The sequence below is a fragment of the Molossus molossus genome, unplaced genomic scaffold (assembly GCF_014108415.1).
Source record: "Molossus molossus isolate mMolMol1 unplaced genomic scaffold, mMolMol1.p scaffold_m16_p_16, whole genome shotgun sequence".
In the NCBI taxonomy this organism is placed as follows: Eukaryota; Metazoa; Chordata; class Mammalia; order Chiroptera; family Molossidae; genus Molossus; species Molossus molossus.
Genome location: NW_023425351.1, coordinates 29,102,321 through 29,125,024, shown reverse-complemented (window position 1 = coordinate 29,125,024; position 22,704 = coordinate 29,102,321). Strand labels below are relative to the sequence as shown.

General features: G+C 41.7%; 1 protein-coding gene and 1 non-coding gene across 3 annotated transcripts in view; one reads left to right on the top strand and one right to left on the bottom strand.

Annotated features, from left to right (window-relative positions):
• TERF1 (telomeric repeat binding factor 1) overlaps positions 1–11,275 on the bottom strand; it is a 38,647-nt gene extending 27,372 nt beyond the window's left edge. For both annotated transcript variants that reach the window (XM_036264239.1, XM_036264240.1), the window contains exons 1-2: positions 10,956–11,275; positions 3,839–3,934 (exon numbers count right to left, since the gene is read on the bottom strand). In XM_036264239.1, the coding sequence (XP_036120132.1) occupies positions 3,839–3,934; positions 10,956–11,262 (403 nt within the window). In that variant the 5' untranslated portion in view covers positions 11,263–11,275. The remainder of the gene's footprint in view (positions 1–3,838; positions 3,935–10,955) is intronic.
• Positions 6,064–6,165, top strand: LOC118631923. The gene has a single exon (XR_004959920.1). It is a non-coding gene; the product is annotated as a small nucleolar RNA SNORA17 (small nucleolar RNA).
• Positions 11,276–22,704: the final 11,429 nt, after the last annotated feature.

The window sequence follows — 22,704 nt, the reverse complement described above, 5'->3', positions numbered from 1 at the left end:
CGCAACCGAGGTACATGCCCTTAGCGGGAACTGAACCCGGGTCTCTCCGGACCACAGGCGGACGCTCTAACCGCTGAGCCAAACCGGCCAGGGCTGAAAGAACATTTTAGAAGATGGAGCAGCAAAATAAGGCAGAGGTGTACAAAAGATATTCACACTACTAGTTAACATTTATTGAGGCCCTACTATGTGTCAAACATTGTGTTAAGTGTTTAACATGTAGTAGCTCCTTTGTCCACACAATTTCCTTTTTTTTTCTTTATCCTCACCCAAGGACATTTTGTGATATTTTGTTCAGGTAGAGGGGGAGGGAGAGAGAGAGAGAAACATTGATGTTCTTCTTTGGTTTATTCTTAATGTTACAGTTTAGATGATTTCTCTGTTATGATGTTTCTCTCTCTCTCCCTCCCGTTCTATCTGAATAAAAAATGGAAAAGCGTCCTCGGGTGAGAATTAAAAAAAACAAACTTTTAAAAGAGTACACAATATTATTACCCTTGTTTTATAAAGGAGAAACAGATCTACTGAAATCACACAGCTAGCAAGTGGTAGAGGCAGACAACAGAACCCTTAAAAACTACTTACTATGTTTCGCCCTGGCCAGTTTGGCTCAGCGGTAGAGCGTTGGCCCATGGACCAATGAGTCGTGGGTTCGATTCTGGCCAAGGGCACGCACCTCGGTTGCTGTTTGTCCCTAGTCCTGGTTGGGGTCGTGCAGAAGGCAACCAGTTGATGTGTCTCTTTCACATCGATGTTTCTCTCTCTCTCTCCATCTCTCCTACACTATCTGAAGATAAATGGAAAAATATCCTTAGGTGAGGATTTAAAAAAACAAAAACAAAAAAAACACGACTTCCTATGTCTCAACAAAGGTACATTTCAGAAATAAGATGGCTGGTGTGGCCAGAGTACATGTAAAGCAGTGAAATAAAAATGCAAAGGCAGACTGCCTAATCCTTGTTCATTTCACATCTGCTTTCTTTCTTTAAATACTCATCTTTCCCAATAAGTCTTTTCTGACTGACATTATCTAATCCTTCTCACTCTTCTGCCTTCTTCTTATAACTGTGAGATCTAGAAAGAAACATATATATGTTAGATCTTAACTTTGAAAAATTTAGTGTAGACCTTCACTTTCAGTTAGAATGTGGGACACTGCAGCAGGCCAATACTCCCACTACACCCAGACAAAACTGCATACACTGCAGTCATGTTGCTACAGCCACCGGCTAGCTGAGGAAGCAATGAGCACTTGATGAACCACAGTTCCAGAGGAAGAGTCCTGAGGCAGGGTGATGATTTGTGGCTGTTTTCTTCCCTGAATTCATGTGCTAGTCAGGCTGAGGATGCACTGTACCGCAGGCAGGGAGATTTTACTGGGGGTAAGAGAAAGGAGAAAAGTTTCTGGTGGTTTCCTTGGGGCTCGCTTGGTGAACTGAAAACTAGAAAAACTGAAAACACAGGTTCCCCCCCCCCCCACAGGACATTTGCTGAGTTCTGGGGGCAGTGCAGGAAGCTGGGTAGGTAGATAGAGAAATCTCCCAGAGTTGCATCGATCTTAAGAGATAAAGTTCCATGAAAGGAGGAGCAAACAAACATTTCTCCTTAAAGACATTTGCTCTATTTTATTTATTTTTTAAAGATTTTTTTACTGATTTTCAGAGAGAAAAGAAGAGAGGGGGGAGGGAGGAATAGAGGGAAGAGAGAGAGAGAGAGAGAGAGAGAGAGAGACATTGATCAGCTGCCTCCTGCACACCCACTGGGGATCAAGCCCACAATCTGGGCATGTGCCCTGACCAGGAATCAAACCCGCAACCCTTCAGTGCATGGGATGACACCCAACCAACTAAGCCACATCAGGCATTTGCCCTATTTTAAAGTTTTGTGGGACAAGAGACTAAAGCTAACATGGTAGCTTCCAGGCATATGCAATAATTGAGCAGTTAAAATAAGGCTAGTCTGAACTGAGATATGTTTTAAGTATAAAATACACACTAAATTTCAAGGACTTACTGCAAAAAAAGGGGGTAAGAGAATTCATAAATATGTTTTATATTGCTATATTTGCACATATTTTAGAAATATTGGGTTAAATAAGATATTGTTAAAATTAATTCCACCTATTTCTTTCTAATTTACTTAATGTATTGTCCCCTTTATCATTATAAAGTGTCCACCACTGTCACTTGTTACTTCTTTTGTCTTGAAATCTACTTTGTCTGACATAAGTATGGCTACACCCACTTTACTCTGGATGCCATTTGCTTAGAGTATCCTCTTCCAGCCCTTCATTTTTCCTTTTTTTAAATCCTCACCCGAGGATACTTTTTTTCTATTTATCTTCAGATAGAGTGGAAGAGAGAGACAGTGAGAGAGACACACTGACTGGTTGCCTCCCGCACAACCCCAACCAAGGCTGGGACTGAATTGCAATCAAGGTACATGCCCTTGACTGGAATCGAACCTGTGACTCTTTGGTCTGCGGGCTGATGCTCTAAGTGCTGAGCCAAACTGGTCGGGTCAGCCCTTCATTTTTCTACTTTACTTAATATAGCTATTACAAAACCTTCCATTACATATGGGGCTAACATTGTATTATGCTGTCTCACTTGAGTCCATTATGGTGAAATATAGTATTTATTCTTGACAACTGACCTTGACCTCTTCTAAGATACACCCAAAACAGGATCCTGGTGAATTCAGGGTTAAACCATGGGGTCACACACAAAATCTGGATTTTCTCCACCCTTTTTTGGGAGGAAAAGTAGGGGGCGAAACTAAGATACACTGAACAACTGCTGTACATGAAGCATAGCTAGGCACTTTAGATTATTTTGTCACATTTAAATGCAAAACAACTCTGTTAACAACCATGTTACCTTATGGCCATAAATTCTTCAACTTTGTCCATACCAGCTTGTTTTCTTCTTGAGCAATAGGCCCAGACCTACCAAAACTCTGTCTCTCTCACATCTACTCTGCCTCTAGTCCTATCCACCTATGGTCCTGGCACCAACTCCAGACCTAACCTCACCCTCAACACAAAGTGTACCTCATGAACCACAGCTAGATTAGTGAGGGCCATGACAGTGGTATTAACACACTGAAATTTTATGTAATACAACATGTTTATAAGATAGCAGTTTCATGTACGTACTGCCTGCTGCTCAGGACTATTGGGAAAGCACTGTATAAACCAATATAAATATGTAATTATTTGTATCAAAAGGCCCTTTAAATGACCATGTTGTATTATCAGCCATTACTGATAAACTGAATCAGGTATCCCCCCCATTACAATCTAAAATGAAGTTTGGGGACAAGGGAGAGAGAGATTATAGTTATAAATCATTTTCCCTTATATAAGTAAGTGCTGAAATCAAATTCAAATAAGAGGTTTCAAATATCATAAGTTATCAGTAAAAAATGGAGTGTGCATGATAGGAAATCACCACAAACGTTAGTTACCACACAAATTTAAAGCATGGGGCCCCAACAGCAGCATCTGAATCACCTGGGAACTTACAGGAAACTAACTCCAAGGCCTGTACCCATCCTACTGAATCAGAAACTCATGGAGGAGAAGGGGACTCAACATTCTTTTTTTAAAAAACAAGTTCTCTCGTAATTCTGAAGCAAGCTAAGTGTGAGAACCACTGCTCTGAGAAGATGGGGACTGTATTTCTTTTAGATGTGCTTGTGTGTAGATGTACATGACAAACACATTCATGTGGGCAAACTCTAAAATAAATGACAGCTCCTCTCTGTTTCTTGTCATTGTCTTACCATTAGACATAGATTGAAATATTTCCAATATAAGATAAAAACACATATTTACCAAGGGCTTTTCCTGCTGCAATTCTTGTCAAAAACTGACATATGTATATAGTTCTCAACTGATAAGCTGTTAGACTGGATAATCCATGAATAATAGCTGGAAAAAAAAAAAGTGAAATTTTATTAAAACATTACCAAAAAAAAAAACAAAAAACTTGACCCAGCAGTGCCTAAGTGGTTTGTTGAGAAAACAGGTTATAAACACCACACAAAATTTACCATAAATTTAGAGCTTTATACTTTTATTTATAGGCAATTTTTAAAATATCAGAAAAAACAACAATAAACACTTGTAAAATAATACTGATGTTTACATGTAGAATAATAAATATTTAAAATTACTTTCACAAGTAGCACTCTAAACTATCGGAAAAGACTATCTAGATCCAAACTCGAAAATGTGTCATTATCCGAAAGTTTATTTTATACCCTAAAACTCCTATTATAGGAACTATTGTATATTATTTCTGTCGAGGTTTCAGCTAAGTGAGGGCCGGTTCAGTTTATTTTATTTTTTAATATTTTTTTATATTGATTTTAGAGAGAGAGAGATGGAAACATCTATGAGAGAGAACATCAACTGGCCGCCTCCAGCATGCCACCCACTGGGGACTTGGCCCACAACCTGGGCATGTGCCCTGACTGGGAATCAAACCGACATGGGTCGATGCTCAACCACTGAGCCTCACCATCCGGGCTGTTCAGTTTATTTTAAAAACACATTTATTTGTACTAATCTCTAAATATCTGAATGCTCGCCCAGATGTAATGCTAGACAGTGAGCCTACACAACGGAGAATAAGCCATAATCCTGGACCTCAGTGAGTTCATTACCATGTAGTAATGAAAGACAAATGATTGAACAACTAAAGTAAAAATGTGGAGGAAAGCAAAAAAGATAAGTATAGAATGCTATGGAAGCATATAACAAGCGATATATCAGGGAAGGCTTCTCTGAGGAGACATTACCTGGTGTATATAAAACCCCCAAAGCAGTCCTGTAGCCACTAAGCAGATAAAACAAATAAATATATTTCTTCAATTCTAAAATGCCTTAATCTTATAGTATACTAGCAATTATCTGGGCCAAAAAACCTAATCTACTGCAAAGAAGAAAATCAGACCCCCTCTGTATTCCCTTCCCTCCATACTCAATTTAGTCAGCTGTGCAGAAACTGCAGCTATCCTACACACCATTGCCTTTCTGAACAAGGAGAATCTACTATGAGTGAACCTGGCTACAAGCTTTTTTCATACCTGTAAACAACACTGGTGACAGAAAAACACAGTAGGGAGGATCTAATGATTAGCAACAATAGCAACTATATTTTTAAGCACTTTATTATAACACCAAGCACTACTCTAAGTACTTTATACCAGTGGTTTTCAACTGGGGGTGATTTTGTCTCTTAAAGGACATTCAGCAAGGTCTAGAGCCTTTTTTGATTGTCATGGGTGGAAGGGGGTGCTAATGGCACCTAGCACTTGAGGTCAGGAGTGCTGCTAAACTTCCTACAATACACTGGGCATCAGTATCCCCACTGCTCTCCACCCTCAAGCATACGCAGAACAAAGAATTATGAGGTGCAAAATGTCCACGGTGCTGAGGCTGAGAAATCTTGCTTTATACACGTCAATTCATTTGGTTCTCTCAACAGCCCTATGAGGTAAATACTATTATCATCATTTTACAAGTTAGGAGACTGAGGTACCAAGAGGTAAGTACTTGCTTCAGGTTGCTTAATAAAATTATTTGCCTAACTCAGGGGATTGACATGAAGATGAAATGTGTCAATATGGTTTTAAGTATTTAATTTTCCATTAAAGACTACCTTGGGGCTGCATTCAGCTGCAGTAAGTTGAGTGCCAATTCTGTAATAAACACCAGAGTATCAGTAACCTCGAAGAAACGTCATTTTTCTTTTTATCCTTACCCGAAGACATTTTTGCATTTATCCTCAGTTAGAGCAGGAGGGAGACAGGGAGGAAAAGAGAGAGAGAAACATCGATGTAAGAGAGACACATTGACTGGTTGCCACCCACACAACCCCAACTGGGGCAGGGACAAACTGCAACCGAGGTACATGCCCTTAGCGAGAACCGAACCCGGGTCTCTCTGGACCTCAGGCCAATGCTCTAACCGCTGAGCCAAACCAGCCAGGGCGTAACTTCATTTCTTTAATATGACCTTTTCTCCTTTCTTTCCTTGTGACTCAAACAGAACTCACTGCCCCTAGAGGTGTGGCAGGTGTCGCTGCTGTGTCACATATAGGTGGCAGAGAGAAGACAGATTTACGCTCAGCGTTCTGGCCTTGACAGTCTGACACTTGAAGGAAAAAACAAAAACCCGACCTTGCCCTGGCTGGGTAGCTCAGTTGGTTGAAACATTGTCCCATACATCAAAAGGTTTAGAGTTACATTCCTAGTCAGGGCACATACCTAGGTTTTGGGTTCAATCCCCAGTCAGGCACTATACGAGGCAACCAATAGATGTTTCTCCCTTTCTTGCTAAAATTACTAAATATATCCTTGAATGAGGATTAAAATAAAAATAAAAAAACTGCCCTCACCCAGCACCCTGACTCACCTGTCTCCTTCTCCCTTGCACATCATTCCCTTAATCATTCTGCCTGCAGGACAATGAGGTTCTGATCTATATCAAATAATCTTAGGAACAAAGCACTGACCACAGAGAGTTTCAATCAAACTAGAGATAAAAACTAGGCCTCAGCTGTGTTTCAACCCCAGGCCCAGAGAGGTGGTCAAGACCAGATGCACTGAACTACCCCTACCCTAGCAATGCTCAATCAAATAGAGACCACAATCATAACCTCCTTATAGTCACCATGATTAATGATTTTTCCTCTATATAACCCATCCTGTTATAGGCATTAGATAGACATGAGCAGAGCAAGGACGACAGGCTAGGTACAGAAAGTCACCAGGGCAGAAAGCCCTGGATGCCCGCAAAACTAGAAAAACAAGAACCTAGCCCCAGGGTAACCTATCCTCCCCTAGCATATCACTGGTCATGCAGTTTAAACCCCCTGACCTTTTCCTCCCTGAAGATAACATCTACGCCTCAGTTGTTTTTCAGCTCCAAGCCCAGAAAAGCAACAAAACCAGACCAGGGACTTCATGGCTGCTTCAGGACCAGATACACTGACTAGTGACCCCTGCCCTGTCACCAACCCATCAGTGGACACCACCATCCTGAAAGAGCACTCCTGGAAAGCTGATGAATATTCGATCCAAACCCTCCCCTGAGACCTCCCCTAAAATTCCCATCTGTAAAGGTCTAGGCAGCATATTTCATTGGCAGTTACTTGTATTCTGAAGCATATAGTACTGAGCAAGCAGGCCAAATGAGGTTCAAATAGCTTACAAGCTAACAGAAAACACTGAGATCTGAGTCACTTGGAGCCCACAGTGACTGTTGACTGTCATTACAGGAATACCTGAGTTGAAAGAAAAACAAATATAAGTGCCAACAAAGACAAAAAGAATTGGACACTAGGTCAGGTGCAATTTTGTACACTTTAGGGACAAAAAGGGGCCCACATATTAAACCTAACAAGTTCAGGGAGGTCTGCGTCGGAGGCCTTAAAATCAGAGACCTAAAGTAGCCACAGTGGACAGTCTGAAATTACAACTTTTTAACTAAAAGCAGTTTTGGCAGATTGTCATGCCCTAGTTATCTAGAATCACCCCTGCCAAAAGTCAATCTTTACCTTAATTGAGCCTGTCTACTGTCTTCCTGCAGCTACAACACACCTTTTGGTTGTCAGGGTAACTTCCCATTTTCTGGACACCCTCCCCCCCCCAGGGCACAACCTAAGCACCGGAGGGGAGACCACAAATCCTCTCATTGTTATTGTTATTGAGTTAACTGTAGAGTGTTAACTATCCTGTACCTACCTAAATAAAAAAGGTGTTTTATACTCTCCCAGCAAACAAAAGCCCAGGCCCAGATGGCTTCACAGGGGAGTTTTACACAACATTCAGAAAAGAACTAACACCCATTCTCCTCAAACTATTTCAAAAAATTCAAGAAGGAAGACTTCCAAACTCCTTTGATGAGGCCAGCATAATTCTAATTCCAAAACCAGAAAAAGACACTACAAAGAAAGAAATCTATAGGCCAATATCCCTGGTGAACATAGATGCCAAAATCCTGAACAAAATACTAGCAAATCGGATCCAGCAATACATCAAAAAAATTATTCACCATGACCAAGTGGGATTCATCCCAGGATGCAAGGCTGGTACAATATTCCAAATCAATAAATGTAATACACCACGTAAACAAAATGAAGAATAAAAACCACATGATCATATCAATAGATGCTGAAAAAGCATTTGACAAAATCCAGCATTCATTTCTGATAAAAATACTCAGCAATGTGAAAATAAAGGGATCATTATCTCGACATACTAAAGGCCATATATGAAAGACCTACAGCCAACATCATACTCATGGGCAGAAACTAAAAGCATTTCCCTTAAGAACAGGAACAAGACAGAGATGCTCACTTTCGCCACTCTTATTTAACATAGTACTGGAAGTCTTGGCCACAGCAACCAGACATGAAGGAAAAATAAAAGAGATCCAAATTGGAAAGGAGGAAGTGAAACTGTCATTATTTGCAGATGACATGATATTATACATAGAAAACCCTAAAGACTCCATCAAAAATCTACTAGACTTAATCAATGAATTTGGCAAAGTAGCAGGATACAAAATTTACATCAAGAAATTGACGACATTCTTATACATCAATGATGAACTCACAGCAGAGAAACTGAAAAAACAATCCCATTTACTATCATGGCAAAAAACATTAAGATACCTAGAAATAAACTTAACCAAAGAAATAAAGGACCTATTTGCAGAAAACTACAGGACATTGAAAAAAGAAAAAGAGGAAGATATAAAAAAGTGGAAGCACATACCTTGTTCATGGATTGGAAGAATTAACATCATTAAAATGTCCATACTACCCAAAGCAATCTATAGATTCAATGCAATCCACATCAAAATACCAATGACATATTTCACAAAACTAGAACAAATACTTCAAAAGTTCATATGGAACAAAAAAAGACCCCAAATAGCCACAGCAATTTTGAAAAAGAAGGACAAAGTAGTTGGGATCACAATACCAGATATCAGGTTATACTACAAAGCGAATGTAATCAAAACAGCCTGGTACTGGCACAAGAACAGGCATATAGACCAGTAGAACAGAATAGAGAACCCAGAAATGGACCCAAGACACTATGCTCAATTAATATTTGATAAAGGAGGCAAGAGCATACAATGAAGTAAAGGCAGCCTCTTTAATAAATGGTGTTGGGAAAATTGGACAGCTACGTGCAAAAAAATGAAACTAGACCATAAACTTACACCATACACAATAAACTCAAAATGGATAAAAGACTTAATTGTGACCCGTGAATCCATAAAAATTCTAGAAGAAAATGTAGGCAACAAAATTTCAGACATCATACACAGCAGAATTGTCACTGATACATCACCTAAGGTAACAGAAACAAAGGAGAAAATGAACACATGGGAGTACATCAAACTAAAAAGCTTCTGCACAGCAAAAGAAACAACCATCAAAATGGAAAGGCAACCCACTGTATGGGAGAACATCATTGCCAATGATACATCAGATAAGGGGTTAATCTCCAAAATATACAAAGTGCTCATACAACTCAACAAAAGGAAGACTAAGAACCCAATTAAAAATGGGCAGAGGAGCTGAATAGACACCTCTCCAAACTGGACATACAAATGGCCAAGAGATATATGAAGAAATGCTCAACATCACTAATCAGAGAGATGTAAATTCAAACAACGATGAGGTATCACCTCACACCTGTCAGAATGGCCACCATCAGCAAATCATCAAACAACAAGTGTTGGCGAGGGTGTGGAGAAAAGGGGACTTTGTTGTTTGATGATTTGTTGATTCTAGTGCACTGCTGGTGGGAATGCAGACTGGTGCAGCCACTATGGAAAACAATATGGTGTTACCTCAAAAAATTAAAAATTGAACTTCCATTTGATCCAGTGATCCCACTTCTAGGAATATACCCTAAGAAACCTGAAACACCAATCAGGAAGAATATATGTACCCCCATGTTTGTAGCAGCACTATTTACAATAGCTAAGATCTGGAAACAGCCCAAATGTCCATCAGTAGATGAATGGATAAAAAAGCAGTGGTACATATACACAATGGATTACTATGCAGCTGTAAGAAAGAAAGATCTCTTATCCTTTGAGATGACATGGAGGGACCTGGAAATTATTATCCTAAGTGAAACAAGTCAAGCAGAAAAAGACAAATATCACATGATCTCACTTATTTGTGGAATATAATGAACATAAGAGGCTGAGGAATAGAGCAGACCCAGAAACATGTAAGTAGGGTACAGACTGACAACCCTCTGAAGAGGGGGGTGGTGAGGGGAGGGAAGAGAGAAACCACAGAACTTACATGCATGTATGCATAACCAATGGACATGGACAACAAACCCGGGCATGGGGTGGGGGGGTGGGGAGGAGGGTGTCAATCGGGTAAAAAAGGAGAAACATCTGTAACACAAATAAAATTTTTTTTAAAAGTGTCTTATCTTTTACTTTTTATCCAACGAAGAAGTTCCCCCCACTTTGCTTTTTCCCGCCTTCCTAATCTGTCACTAACGGAATTCACATAAACCCACTTAGTCTTCCCCTTTGAGCCTAATGTATAAAATAAGGCGCACAACTGCCATCTTCCCAAGCATTTTTCTCAATCCCTTGAGATTGTGCTTCCAGACAACTGTTGTCATTTTGGCTCAAATAAACTCACGATAATTCTCTTCAGGCTTGAATGTTTTTTATCTTCACAACTGCAACTCATTTAATCCTGTATCAACTCTAAAAGGGGCTTTCCACTTTTCTCTGAAAAATTTAGAATCAGAAAAACGGAGGCTGATACTAGGCGGATGGGAGAGCGTCAACAGTTCAGAGCCTGGGTGCCTCCGCTCCGCAGCCCATGGGTCGGAGGGTCAGGGGGACAGCGCTGCGAACCAGGCCTCGGCCGGCAAGGCGCGCCCACACTCACCCTCGGCGCTGTCGCGGGTCCGGTGGAAGTCCTCGGAGCGGCCGTCACAGAAGGCCCGGCAGAGAGAGAGGCACAGGAAATCCAGCATCCAGCCGGCAGCTACTGCCTCGGCCTCCGCCACCAGGCCCACATCTTTCTCTTTCTCGGGGGCCTCCATCTCAACCTGGCACTCGAGCAGCTCCTGGCACTCGAACTGCTCCTGATTATCCGTCGTCGTTTCCCACAGCCGCTTCTCCGAGGGGCCCGCATCCGCCCCGTCCGCTCGTCCCCTTTGGTTCGGGGACGCTCCGGCACTGTGCTCCGCCATGTTCAATCACTGGCGCGGTTTTGCGCCTTCGAGAGCTGGGCGACGATTGGCTCTTGCTGGAGGGCGGGGGCGGTGCCAAAGAGGGCTCTTCCGTCGGGAATCCACCAATCACACTGCCAGGATGGGCAAGCGGCTCGATCCTGGCTTCTGATTGGCTCAGGCCTCTCGCTTTGGGATGCTTAATTTCTCGTCACTCTAGCGCCGTTTTGTTGGTAAACTAGATGCCTGCAGATTGGGAGAGGCGAGAGGCACAACATGAGAGAGAGATTGGCGATTAGACTTTGACTATTATTCAAGCGTGACAGTTTAGTATCTAAAAGTTTAGACCCTAGTATTCACTAACACAATTACTACGCGAGCACGAACCAAAACTGTTACAGTTGACTTACATCCGTGCTTCTCCAACCTTAATGTGCATCAGAATTAGCCCGGGGGCTTGCTTGTTAACCACAAAGTTGCCGGGCTCCACCCCGCATCAGTTCTCCAGGTCTGGAGTGGGGTCCTTGACAGATCTAACAAGATCCCAGGTGGTGTTGAGGCTGCTTGTCTGGGGACTACGTTTTGAGAATCGGTGCTCTAGAAGAGTATATTATGGAAATGAATTTCAGTCAGAGTCTAAATAGGCTGTAGAATGCGCTTAGTTTGAAACTTACCTCAGAGATTGGTGGTGGTGGTGGCGGCGGCGGGGATCTGGTTATACTGTGTTCCCCTGTGTGGCTGACAGTTACATCAGTGTATTCACTTTATGAGAAGTCATCAGACGTGATATATGCACTTCTCAATAATGTGTGTCATAATTGAAGAAAAGTTTACCTTAAAAACCTTACTGCTTATAACACATCCAACATTATCAAAGCCCTTATGTGTTTCAAATTTACACATTTATTATTGCCTTAAGATTAGTTTAAAAGTTGAGTTGTTAAAGCACTTTAGGATAGCCATTAAGAATACCTAGGTTGGCCCTGGCCAGTTGCTCAGTGGTTAGAGCCTCCGCCCACGAACCAGTGAGTCTTGGCTGCGGCCAGGGGCACATTCCTCGGTTGTTCGTGGGTTGTGCAGGTGCTCCGCAGCCTTGGTCAGGGTCCTGCAGGAGGCAACAAGTCGATGTCTCTCTCTCTCTCAAGTCAATGTTTCTCTCTCTCCCTTTCTCTCCCATTCTATTCACGGGTGAGGGTTAAAAAAAAAGAAGAAGAAGAAGAAGAATGCCTAGGTTGGAATGTCTCCTACCAGTTACCCAGTAGCTGTGTGACCTTGGATAAATTATGCCTCAGTTTTCTCTTCTGTATAGTAGGCATAATAATATAACCCTCGCCCTGGCCGGTTTGGCTCAGGGATTAGAGCGTTGGCCAAAGAGTCCCAGGTTCAATTCTGGTCAAGGGCACGTGCCTCAGTTGCAGTTCAGTCCCTGGCCCTGGTCAGGGTCCTGCGGAAGCAACCAATCAATATGTCTCTCTCACATCAATGTTTCTCTCTCTCTCTCTCTCTCTACCTCCCCCCCTCCCACTCTGTCTGAAAATAAATAGAAAAATATCCTCGAATGAGGATTAAAAAAATAAAAATATAGCCCTCATCACTGGCTTTTGGGAAGGACTAAAGGGCTTGATAAATGTAAAGAATTTAGAAGGAAGCTAGGAACATAGTGAGTGCTCCATTAATATTAGCTAAACAGGACATGTGCTACCTGGAAAGAGAGTGATGAGTCAGAAGGGATGCTCCTTTCAGGCTCTAATGGTCCTATAGAAAGTCCTGTTTGCAAACAATACAGGGGAATAAGGTCTAAGGGAATGAGGGTTAAGGTACATGATAAACATAGCAAACAAACCCCAGGTTTCCAAACTGAAATTTTTTGTTGTCGTTATTTTCCCATCGATTTCTAGATAGAATAGAAGGGAGGGAGGAAGGGAAGGGGGGGGGCATTGATGTGAGAGAGACCTTATTGATTGGTTGCCTCCCACACAACCCTAACAGGGGCTGGGATTGAACCTGTAACCCAGGTATATGCCCTTGACTGGGAATCGAACCAGAGACCCCTCAGTCCACGGACTGATGCTCTAACCGCTGAGCCAAACTGGCCAGGGCCAAACTGAAACTTTTTTTTTTTGTCATGCAAGGCCCTGAAATGGGGACTGCTTCTTTTTTTCCTCCAAGCCTCCTCCTCTCCTTTCAAGTAGGGAGTTAAGGGTTTTTCTTAGGTGTATCAACCAATTCATTCAAAGCCACCAAGTAAACATGGCATACTCTTCTGTGGCCTCAACTTACTGAAAGATTTAGGGAAGTGAAACATTTTTGTACTTAAAGCAATGATGTATAGTGAAATAGAATTAAAAATGTATAGTTTTGATTAGGATTTAATCATAATCATGAACAAAATTTTAGTTTAGGGCTACTTCCGGCTACATACTGCATTCTCTGTCCTTTTCCCTTACTGGTATTTCACTGAAAGAAAATTAAGAAGCTCTGGCTTACTGGGGTGAATCAAAAAGTTATTTTAAAATCCTATCTTAGCAGAAAATCAATAGTGCAGAATCTTACTAGGGTGAGGGCCAGAGAAAAGGTCTGGAGGAGGAAGTTTCTTATTAAAGAAAAAAGGAATTTTTAAACGTGCCCATCAGGATGGTAGTAGCATTAGTCTTCTGAATAGTTCGACATTACTCTGATCAAAAAACTACAATAAGACTTATAATACATGAAATTTCGATAACATTCTAGCCATATATATTTTAATTTAATGGTATGATAAATAAATCAAACACATGGAATTTCAGTAAAACATATGTAATTAGCAAACATTCTGTGATGGGGAAGTTTTTTTGGAGCAGGAAGTTTATAAGGTGTCATTCCCTTCAAGACTGCTTTTTTTTATATATATATATATATTTTTTTTATCCTCACCCGAGGACATTTTTCCATTTTTTGTTCAGGTAGAGTGGGAGGGAGAGAGAGGAACAGAGAGAGAGAGAGAAACATCGATGTGAAAGGGACACATCAAGTGGCTGCCACCCGCACAACCGACCAGGGCCGAGGACAAACTGCAACCGAGGTGCGCGCCCTTAGCGGGAACCGAACCCGCGTCTCTCAGGACCGCAGGCTGACGCTCTAACCGCTGAGCCAAACTGGCCAGGGAGACTTTTTAAGGAGCTGGATCCTAGTAGCTAGAGGTAAAGGAAGGGGTGAGTGGGGAGGGAGAATCTTGAGTTTGATGATTTTAAAAGTCATCCCTTGCCCGGCCAGTGTGGCTCAGTGGTTGAGCATCAAACCATGCACCAAGAGGTTGCTGGTTCCATCCCCAGTCAGGGCACATAACCAGTTTGTGGGCCAAATCCTCAGTGGGGGCATGCAGGAGGTGGCCAGTCGATGTTCTCTCTCACTGATGTTTCTCTCTCTCTCTCTCCATCTCCCTTCCTCTCTCTCTAAAAATCAATAAAAAAAATTTTTTTTTTTTTAAGTCATCCCTTGGGTAAAATTAGAAAATTATATTTCTTGCAAACTTGAGTTTGTAGGTTGAGATACATAATTGCTACATTTATCTTTAGTTAAAGGGCTGCTATGAGGGGAGAGATTTAATATTTATTATTTATTTATTTTGGTGATGATCCTAAGTGACAACATGAAAGCAAAGACTAAAGTTTGGGGGAGGCAAATAAGATGTCCAATCACCTGTGCTTTCTAACCATTAGAGCTTTTCCACAGTGAAGTACTGACAGGCATTGATTTCTCACCAATAGAGTCATTGATGTAGTAGCTGGATGACCAGGAGAAAGATGCCAGAGAAAAATTCTGCTATGGGCTGAGTTGTGCCCCTCTCCGCATTCCTATGTTGAAGCCCCAGTCTTTGAGGTGGCTGTATTTGGAGATAGGGTCTATAAGGAGGTAGTTAATTAAAGTTAAATGAAGCCATAAGGGTGGGGCCCCGATATGATAGGATTAGTGTCCTTATAAGAAGAGACATTAGAGAGCTTGCTATCACCCGCCCCCATCATTCCCCCCTCCTCTCCCATCCATGTGAGGACACAGTGAAAGGTGGCCATCTGCAATATCTGCAAGCCAGAAAGGAGAGACTTGCCCAGAGTCAAATCAGGCAGCACCTTGATCTTGGACTTCCCAGCCTCCAGAACAGTGAGAAAATAATTTCATTGTTGAAGCCTCCCAGTCTGTGGTATTTTGTGTGGCAGTCCACACTAACCAATAGAGATTTCCATAAAGCCTAGATCACATTCCCCACACTGCCGCCATTCCCAAGACTGCTTTGCCTTGGACTACTTTCCAAGGAACACTTGGAAAACAGGCGCTCTGATTCTGTTATTTCCTTTTCTCCCTAAAGGCCTCCTTCCCAGGGGAGCAGTCACCAGCCATAGTTCATTTTCCTTTCTGCTGTTCCTTAGGCCTGGAAATCCACCTCCCCTTTCTCTCTGCTAAAGAATTAAAGCCAGGAACTTCCGGTCAAGATGGTGGCGTAGGTAAACGTGGTATTGCGTCCTCCCACAACCTCTTCAAAGTTATAGCTAAATTACAGAACAACCATCATTCAAAACCGCCTGAAATCAAGTGGAATGGGAGTCCTACAACTACGGAATTAAAGAAGAAGCCACATCCAGACTGGTAGGAGGGGTGGAGGCAGAAGGGCTGGTCCCACACCCACGTGTGGCGGATAAAAATCAAGAGGACACCTCGGCTGGGAAGGTCCTTCCTGAGGACTGAGGGGTCTCCGTCCCACACCAGGTGCCCCGCTCAGGGTTCCAGTGCCAGGAAGAGAATCCCCATAACTTCTGGCTGGAAAAACCAGTGGGAACAGGCTCAGGGAGGCTGAGGCTGCTGGAGCCCCAGGCAGCTCCTCTTTAAGGGCCCGCACAGGGACTTACTCAGACTCGCACCCTCCAGGCTCCAGTGTGGGGGAGGCAGCTTGAAAGGCACCAGAGACATACAGGGAAGAACTGAGCTGTTTGGCACTGGAGTGAGGGCAGGAGAGGGGGCTTTCTCCTGGACAGACATGCTATCAGAGGCCTTTGTTCCTTTGGTGAGCCCGTCCCTGGGGCGGCAGACAGCCGCCATATCTGGGACTCCAGCAACCTGGCTCACACTGGTAGCCCCACCCTGCTGACTCCCTGAGGCCCTGCCCCACCCAACTTTCAGGCCCACCCAAGCTGTTGCCAGTTGCTTTACCATAGGATCGGCCTGTCTTGGATCCTGCTTCATGTTTTCCTAATTTTTTTCAAACAAGCAGCATCTGGTCTCAGCTAGCCCCATACCTCTCGTTAAGTAATAGATAGAAACAAACAGAGGGAGGCAGCCAAAATGAGGAGACAAACAAATAGGTCCCAAATGAAAGAACAAAACAAAACTCCAGGAAAAGAACTAAGCAAAATGGAGTAAGCAACTTAACCGATTCTAAGTTCAAAACACTGCTTATAAGGATGCTCAATGGATTTAGTGAGAACCTCAGTGAACTTAGTGAGGGCCTCAAGAGCATAAAAAATGAACAGTCAGAAATGAAGGAGGCACAGTCAGAAATGAAGGAGGCACTAAATGAAATAAAGAATAATTTACACAGATTGAATAGTAGAGTAGATAAAGCCAAGAAGCAAACCATCGATTTGGAATATAAGGAAGCAAAAAACACCCAATCAGAACAGCAAAAAGAAAAAAAAATCCCAAAAAATGAGGATAATGTAAGGAGCCTCTGGAACAACTTCAAGCATGCCAACATTTGCATCTTGGGGGTGCCAGAAGGAGGAGAGAAAGAACAAGAAATCAAAAACCTATTTGAAATAATAATGGCAGAAAACTTCCTTAACTTGGTAAAGGAAACAGACATACAAGTCCAGGAAGCACAGAGAGTCCCAAACAAGATGAACCCCAAGAGGCCCACACCAAGACACATTATCATCAAAATGCAAAAGGTTCAAGACAAAGAGAGAATCTTAAAAGCAGCAAGAGAAAAGCAGTTAGTTACCTACAAGAGACTTCCCATAAGACTGTCAGCTGATTTCTCAAAAGAAACTTTGCAGGGCAGAAGGGAGTGGCAAGAAATATTCAGAGTGATGAAAAGCAAGAACCTACAACCAAGATTACTCTATCCTGCAAAGCTGTCATTTAGAATCGATGGCCACATAAAGAGTTTCCTAGACAAAGAAAAGCTAAAGGAGTTCATCACCACCAAACCATTATTATATGAAACGTTGAAGGGTCTTCTTGAAGAAAAAGATAAAAAATACAAACAAACAAATGGCAATGAATATATATCTATCGACAATTGAATCTACAAACATAATGAACAAGCAGAACAGAAACATTCTCATAGATACAGGGAACATTTTGTTGGTTGCCAGATGGGAGGGGTGTTGGGGGAATGGGTGAAAAAGGTGAAGGGATTAAGAAGTACAAATTGGTTGTTAGACTGGCAAACCTCAAAGGGAAGGGGGGTTTGGGGGTGGGAAGAAATAAACCAAAGAACTTATATGCATATATGCATAACCAATGGACACAGACAACAGTGTGGGGAAAGGCAGGAGGGGCGGGAATGGAGAGGAGGGGGTCAATGGGCGAAAAAGTAGGAGCATCTTGTAATACATTCAACAATAAAGATAAGTTTAAAAAGAAGAATTAAAGCCAAATAATTAAAGAATTAAAGCTCCCATGCATATCGACTTTTGCAAATAAGTACCTCCCTGTATGAAGGCAGTGCTGCCAGGTCCTCCCATCTACTGACTGGGATGACATAGCACATTCAATTATTCTTTTAAACAACAAGGTTATTTTAAATGAAAAAGGCTAGCTTTGCCTTGTTTAAAAGGACATGAACTGATCAGATAAATTATTATTTTTTACTTAGGTCACAGTTTTTGGAGTCAGGAACAAATCTGAGATTTTCTCAGGCCAAGGGACCATGAGGTTTTCCATGAAAGAAGATGCTCAATTTGTGATCTGACATTTCTGAATAGAGAGAAGAGAGTCACTGTCTGCACCCTTTGGGGCCTGGCTGGAGCCTTAGAAAGCTACAGGAGGGGAGCTTGGCAGAGTTCAAGTGCATCAGTATCTGCAGGCTATTGACCTAGAAGGTGTTATTTGTTACATGTGGTTCTTTGAATTCTTGACAAGCCTCATCTACATAGCATGGTTCAGGGTGGAGAGTCACTGGGCCTGCCTTCTGGTCCTGCTGCTCATTAGTGGGGGGACGAAGAACAAACTAGGGAACCTCTTTGTGCCTTGGTTTCTACCTTTGTATAATGGAAGTGACCACAGAAGTTGTCTCAGAGAGTTGCTGTGAGGGTGAAATGACAAAGAAGTCACTGAAAACAGCTCCAAGGGAGGGAAGCTTGATATCTGTAACAGGCCAATTCAAATAGAAAAAAGGTGTAAAATTTCAGAAAGATATATTCATATACATATGTTTGTAATTCCATTTATGTAAAAATTTGAAACTTGCTACACAGTACCTTTTATTATATATAAATACATTCATAAGGAGAAGTATGAACATTTCATGAGAAACATGAACACCAATAGTGCCCCCTTGAGAGAGGAGGAAGGAACTGTTTTCAAATATATGTAACTGTCTTGCTAAGAAAGATCTGTGGTAAATGTGGCAAAATGTTAAGTTTGATAAGGTTGGGGAGCAGGTATGTGTTAATTCTATTGTTCCCTATACTTAATAAGTTTGAAATATTTTATAAAATCTCTTTTTAAATAAAAATATTTAGAGTACATTTGGGCTGTAACAGTTGTACATGGCAGATTTGACTAGCGTTGCCTCTCCAAATGAACCAGGGCCTCCTCGACTAAACAGACTGACTTCACTTATTTCATCAGCCCCTATGCTATACTTATTCTTCCCAGTAGAGGTCACTATGTAGTGAAATATTTGGTTAAACAATGGAATACATAGTATACTTTCCCCATGCAAAGATGGTTAATCTTTTAAAATAATCTATGAAAATCGTTCCTATCAACTCATCTTGCAAATCCAATATGCAAAAGAGCTAATACAAGATGGGGCAGGGCCCAGAGATCCAATTACATGTATGTACTATTTCCTGTCTAGATTGATCTGAGGCTGGTAGGTAGAGATACATGAGGATACTTGACTGGAGCAGGAAAGTGGGAGGGAAGAGAGAAAGTCAGTCCTCTTCTGGCCAAAACTGGGGATCTATTATCAGATTATCAGTGATAAATTTAACTAGAAAATTAGAACAATTTAAAATCTTAGTTGAATTAATTTTACTGCCAGAGAGGATCTATTATCTATTTATCCACCTACTACTGTCATCCATCCATCCATCCATCCATCCATCCATCCATCCATCCATCCATCCATCCAATATCATGAGTCGCAGAGATTAGCACCTTTAGTTGTATTATGTACTTGATAAAACATTTCTGTAGTTTATTCTCAAATACTTTATTACTTGGTAAGGAGAGGGGGGAGAGAGAGAGAGAAAGAGAGAGAGAGAGAGAGAGAGAGAGAGAGAGAGAGAGAGAGAGAGAGAGAGAGAGAGAGTGTGTGTGTGTGGGTGTCTTTGGGTGGCAATGAGCCCTTCCAGGAGACCCTTCCTTTAATTACAATGCGTTAGTGGCCACCTACAAAGTTATTGGTGAATTTGACATGAAGAAATTCTACAGTTCTTAAGCCAGTTAAAAATAACACAGTAAGCATAAATTAGAATTCAAAGATTGTATAGCAAGAACATAAAAAAAGCACAATTATTGATTCTTTTATAACACTTCTGAAATAAATGTAAGGTTTGGATGCATTCATCAGAGTAAGAATATTATTTTTAAAGAGTCAGTACATATGCCCTGGTTGCCTTGGCTCAGCAGTTAGAGCATTAGCCCAAGGACCGAATGGTCACGGTTTTAATTACCAGTCAAGGGCACATACCTGGGTTGCAGGTTCAATCCCAGGCCCAGATCCGGGTGGTTCAGGAGGCAATCAATTAATGTGTCTCTCTTACATCAGTGTTTCTCTCCCCACCCCTCTCGCTCTTTCTCCCTTCCTCCCTCTTTTCCGCTCTGTTAAAAAAAAAAAATCCATACATAGCCCTGGCTGGGTAGCTCAGTTGGTTACAGAACATCATCCAAGTACACCAGTCAGGGCACATACAAGAATCAACAAATGAATGCATACATAAATGAAACAACAAATTGATGTTTCTCTCTCTCGTCCTCTCTATCTTTCAAAAGTCAATTAAAAAAAAAAATCGCCCTGGCCAGTTTGGCTCAGCGGTTAGAGCGTCAGCCTGCGGTCCAGAGAGACCCGGGTTCGGTTCCCGCTAAGGGCACGTACTTCGGTTGCAGTTTGTCCCCGGCCCTGGTTGGTCGTGCGGGTGGCAGCCACTCGATGTGTCCCTTCCCGTCGATGTTTCTCTCTCTCTCTCCCTTCCTCTCTCTCCCTCCCACTCTATCTGTACAAAAAATGGAAAAATATCCTCGAGTAAGGATTAAAAAAAAAAAAAAAAAGAAAGAAAAAATCAATACAGTATATACCTATAATGCTTAATAGGAAAAAGTTTTTCAATAGAAAGTTGCCCCAGGGGCAAATTACTGAAGAAATTTAGATAATGGCTTTTATTTCTACTCAGAATTACTATGTTACAACATATCAAAAATTATATCAAGAAACTTTGACATATGAAATAAAATAATGATGGCAACGGAATGTTGATAAAATGTTGTTTTTCTATTGCTGTGTAACAAACCATCTCCAAACTTAGTGAATTAAAAAATAAGTCATTTGTTTATCTCGTAACTCTGCAGTTTGAACTTACAAGGACAGAGCTTGCTTCCTCTCTTTCTCTCTGCCATGTGAGAACATGAACAGGAAGAGGGCTCTCACCAAGAACCGAACGGGATGGCACCTTGATCTTGTACTCCAGCCTCCAGAACTGTGAGAAATACATTTTTGTGGTTTAAGCCACCCAGACTCTGGTATCTTGTTATAGCAGCCTGAACGAAGACAACTAAGAGTATACATTTCTTTTTCTTGGTATTTTGTGTGCTGGCTATGAAAAATATTCCAGATCTAGGGTGTCGTCATGGCTCTTGAGATTTCTCATCTTATTTTTTATTATTTAAAAAGATGCTTCACTCTGAATTTACCACCTTGACAATGTTGTTGAATCACATTTGTATGAAGCAATACTCGAGACGCAAAACCCTAATCCAATTAAAGCTACTTGTCTTCATTATATTTCAATTATTTTCATTATAATCCAAGAAATTGGACCATTTACCTTTATTCTGCCCATTATTCCCAGTGCACAAATTCACGATGCATAGACATAACATTTTTTCTTCAAATTTTCAATCTTCAAGGACTGTTGCCTAATTTCTAGAGCTGCTCATTTCCCTGCCGTATCACCTCAGTGAAACCTCTCAGTCTAATCTGTGGAAATGAACACTGAACTTTTTGCCATTTTGGTGTACTTTAGTTTATCAATGTTGCTGTTGTGTAGCATCAGAATAAAATGAGTATTTTAGAGGCCTATCTTCATATTGACTGAAAGTCTGAAATTTTAAAAATTCTAGTTTAAGAAGCAATTGGAAGCAGCAATTTTGTTTTTTAAAAGAGTGCCTTAATTTCTGCCCCAAAATACTGCAAAGACTTTTCATAAAACAAATCTTGTGACTTTGAAAAATAAGGTTAACATTTACTGAGTATATTCTATGTAGATTATTTCATTGAATGCTCACAACAACTCACTGGGTACTTACTACTATTATCCCTATGTAGCAAGCAAGGAAACTTGCCTTACATTGCTCATCTTGATAGCGGCAGAGCCCTAGTGAACACTAGGCAGTGCGATTTTAGAGCCCGTGCACCCGACCTACGTGTACCTATAGAGTATGCAGCTCTATGCATCCAGCAGTCAGATGGAGTCAGAACCTTGACCACACTATCAGGCTACCTCTGTGTGCTTATCACTGGCGTGGGGGTCTGGGGTAGCTGGACAGGAGCCGAGTAGGTGAGTGGTTTTTTTTTTCTCTTTATCCTTTGCTATGCAGAATGCCACCCCAAACTTATTGGCTTAAAACAACCACAGATATTTCTCATGATTCCATGGCTGGTAACCTGGATAGAATTGCCTGAGATTACTCATGTGTTCTTCTGGGAGAGGTTTCTAGAAGCCCTCGCTCACATTTCTGGCGGACGCTGTCAGCTATTAGCTGGAGCACCTGGCTCTCCTCCCTATGGCCTCTCGCCCTTCACTCATTTACACTAGGCATTTCCAGGACGGAGATCTCCACGTTCCAAAAGTGTGAGAGTTGGAGCTGCAGTGTGAGAGTAGGCTCTGGAACTTGCACAAAGCTTCTTCTGCCACATTGTTTTGGTTAAAGGAAGTCACAGGCCTCCACCTCTTGATGGGAAGTGCAGCCATATCACACCCCAAGGGGTCATAGACACAGAGTAGCATGATTCTTTCAGGACCATTGTAATAATCAGCATCA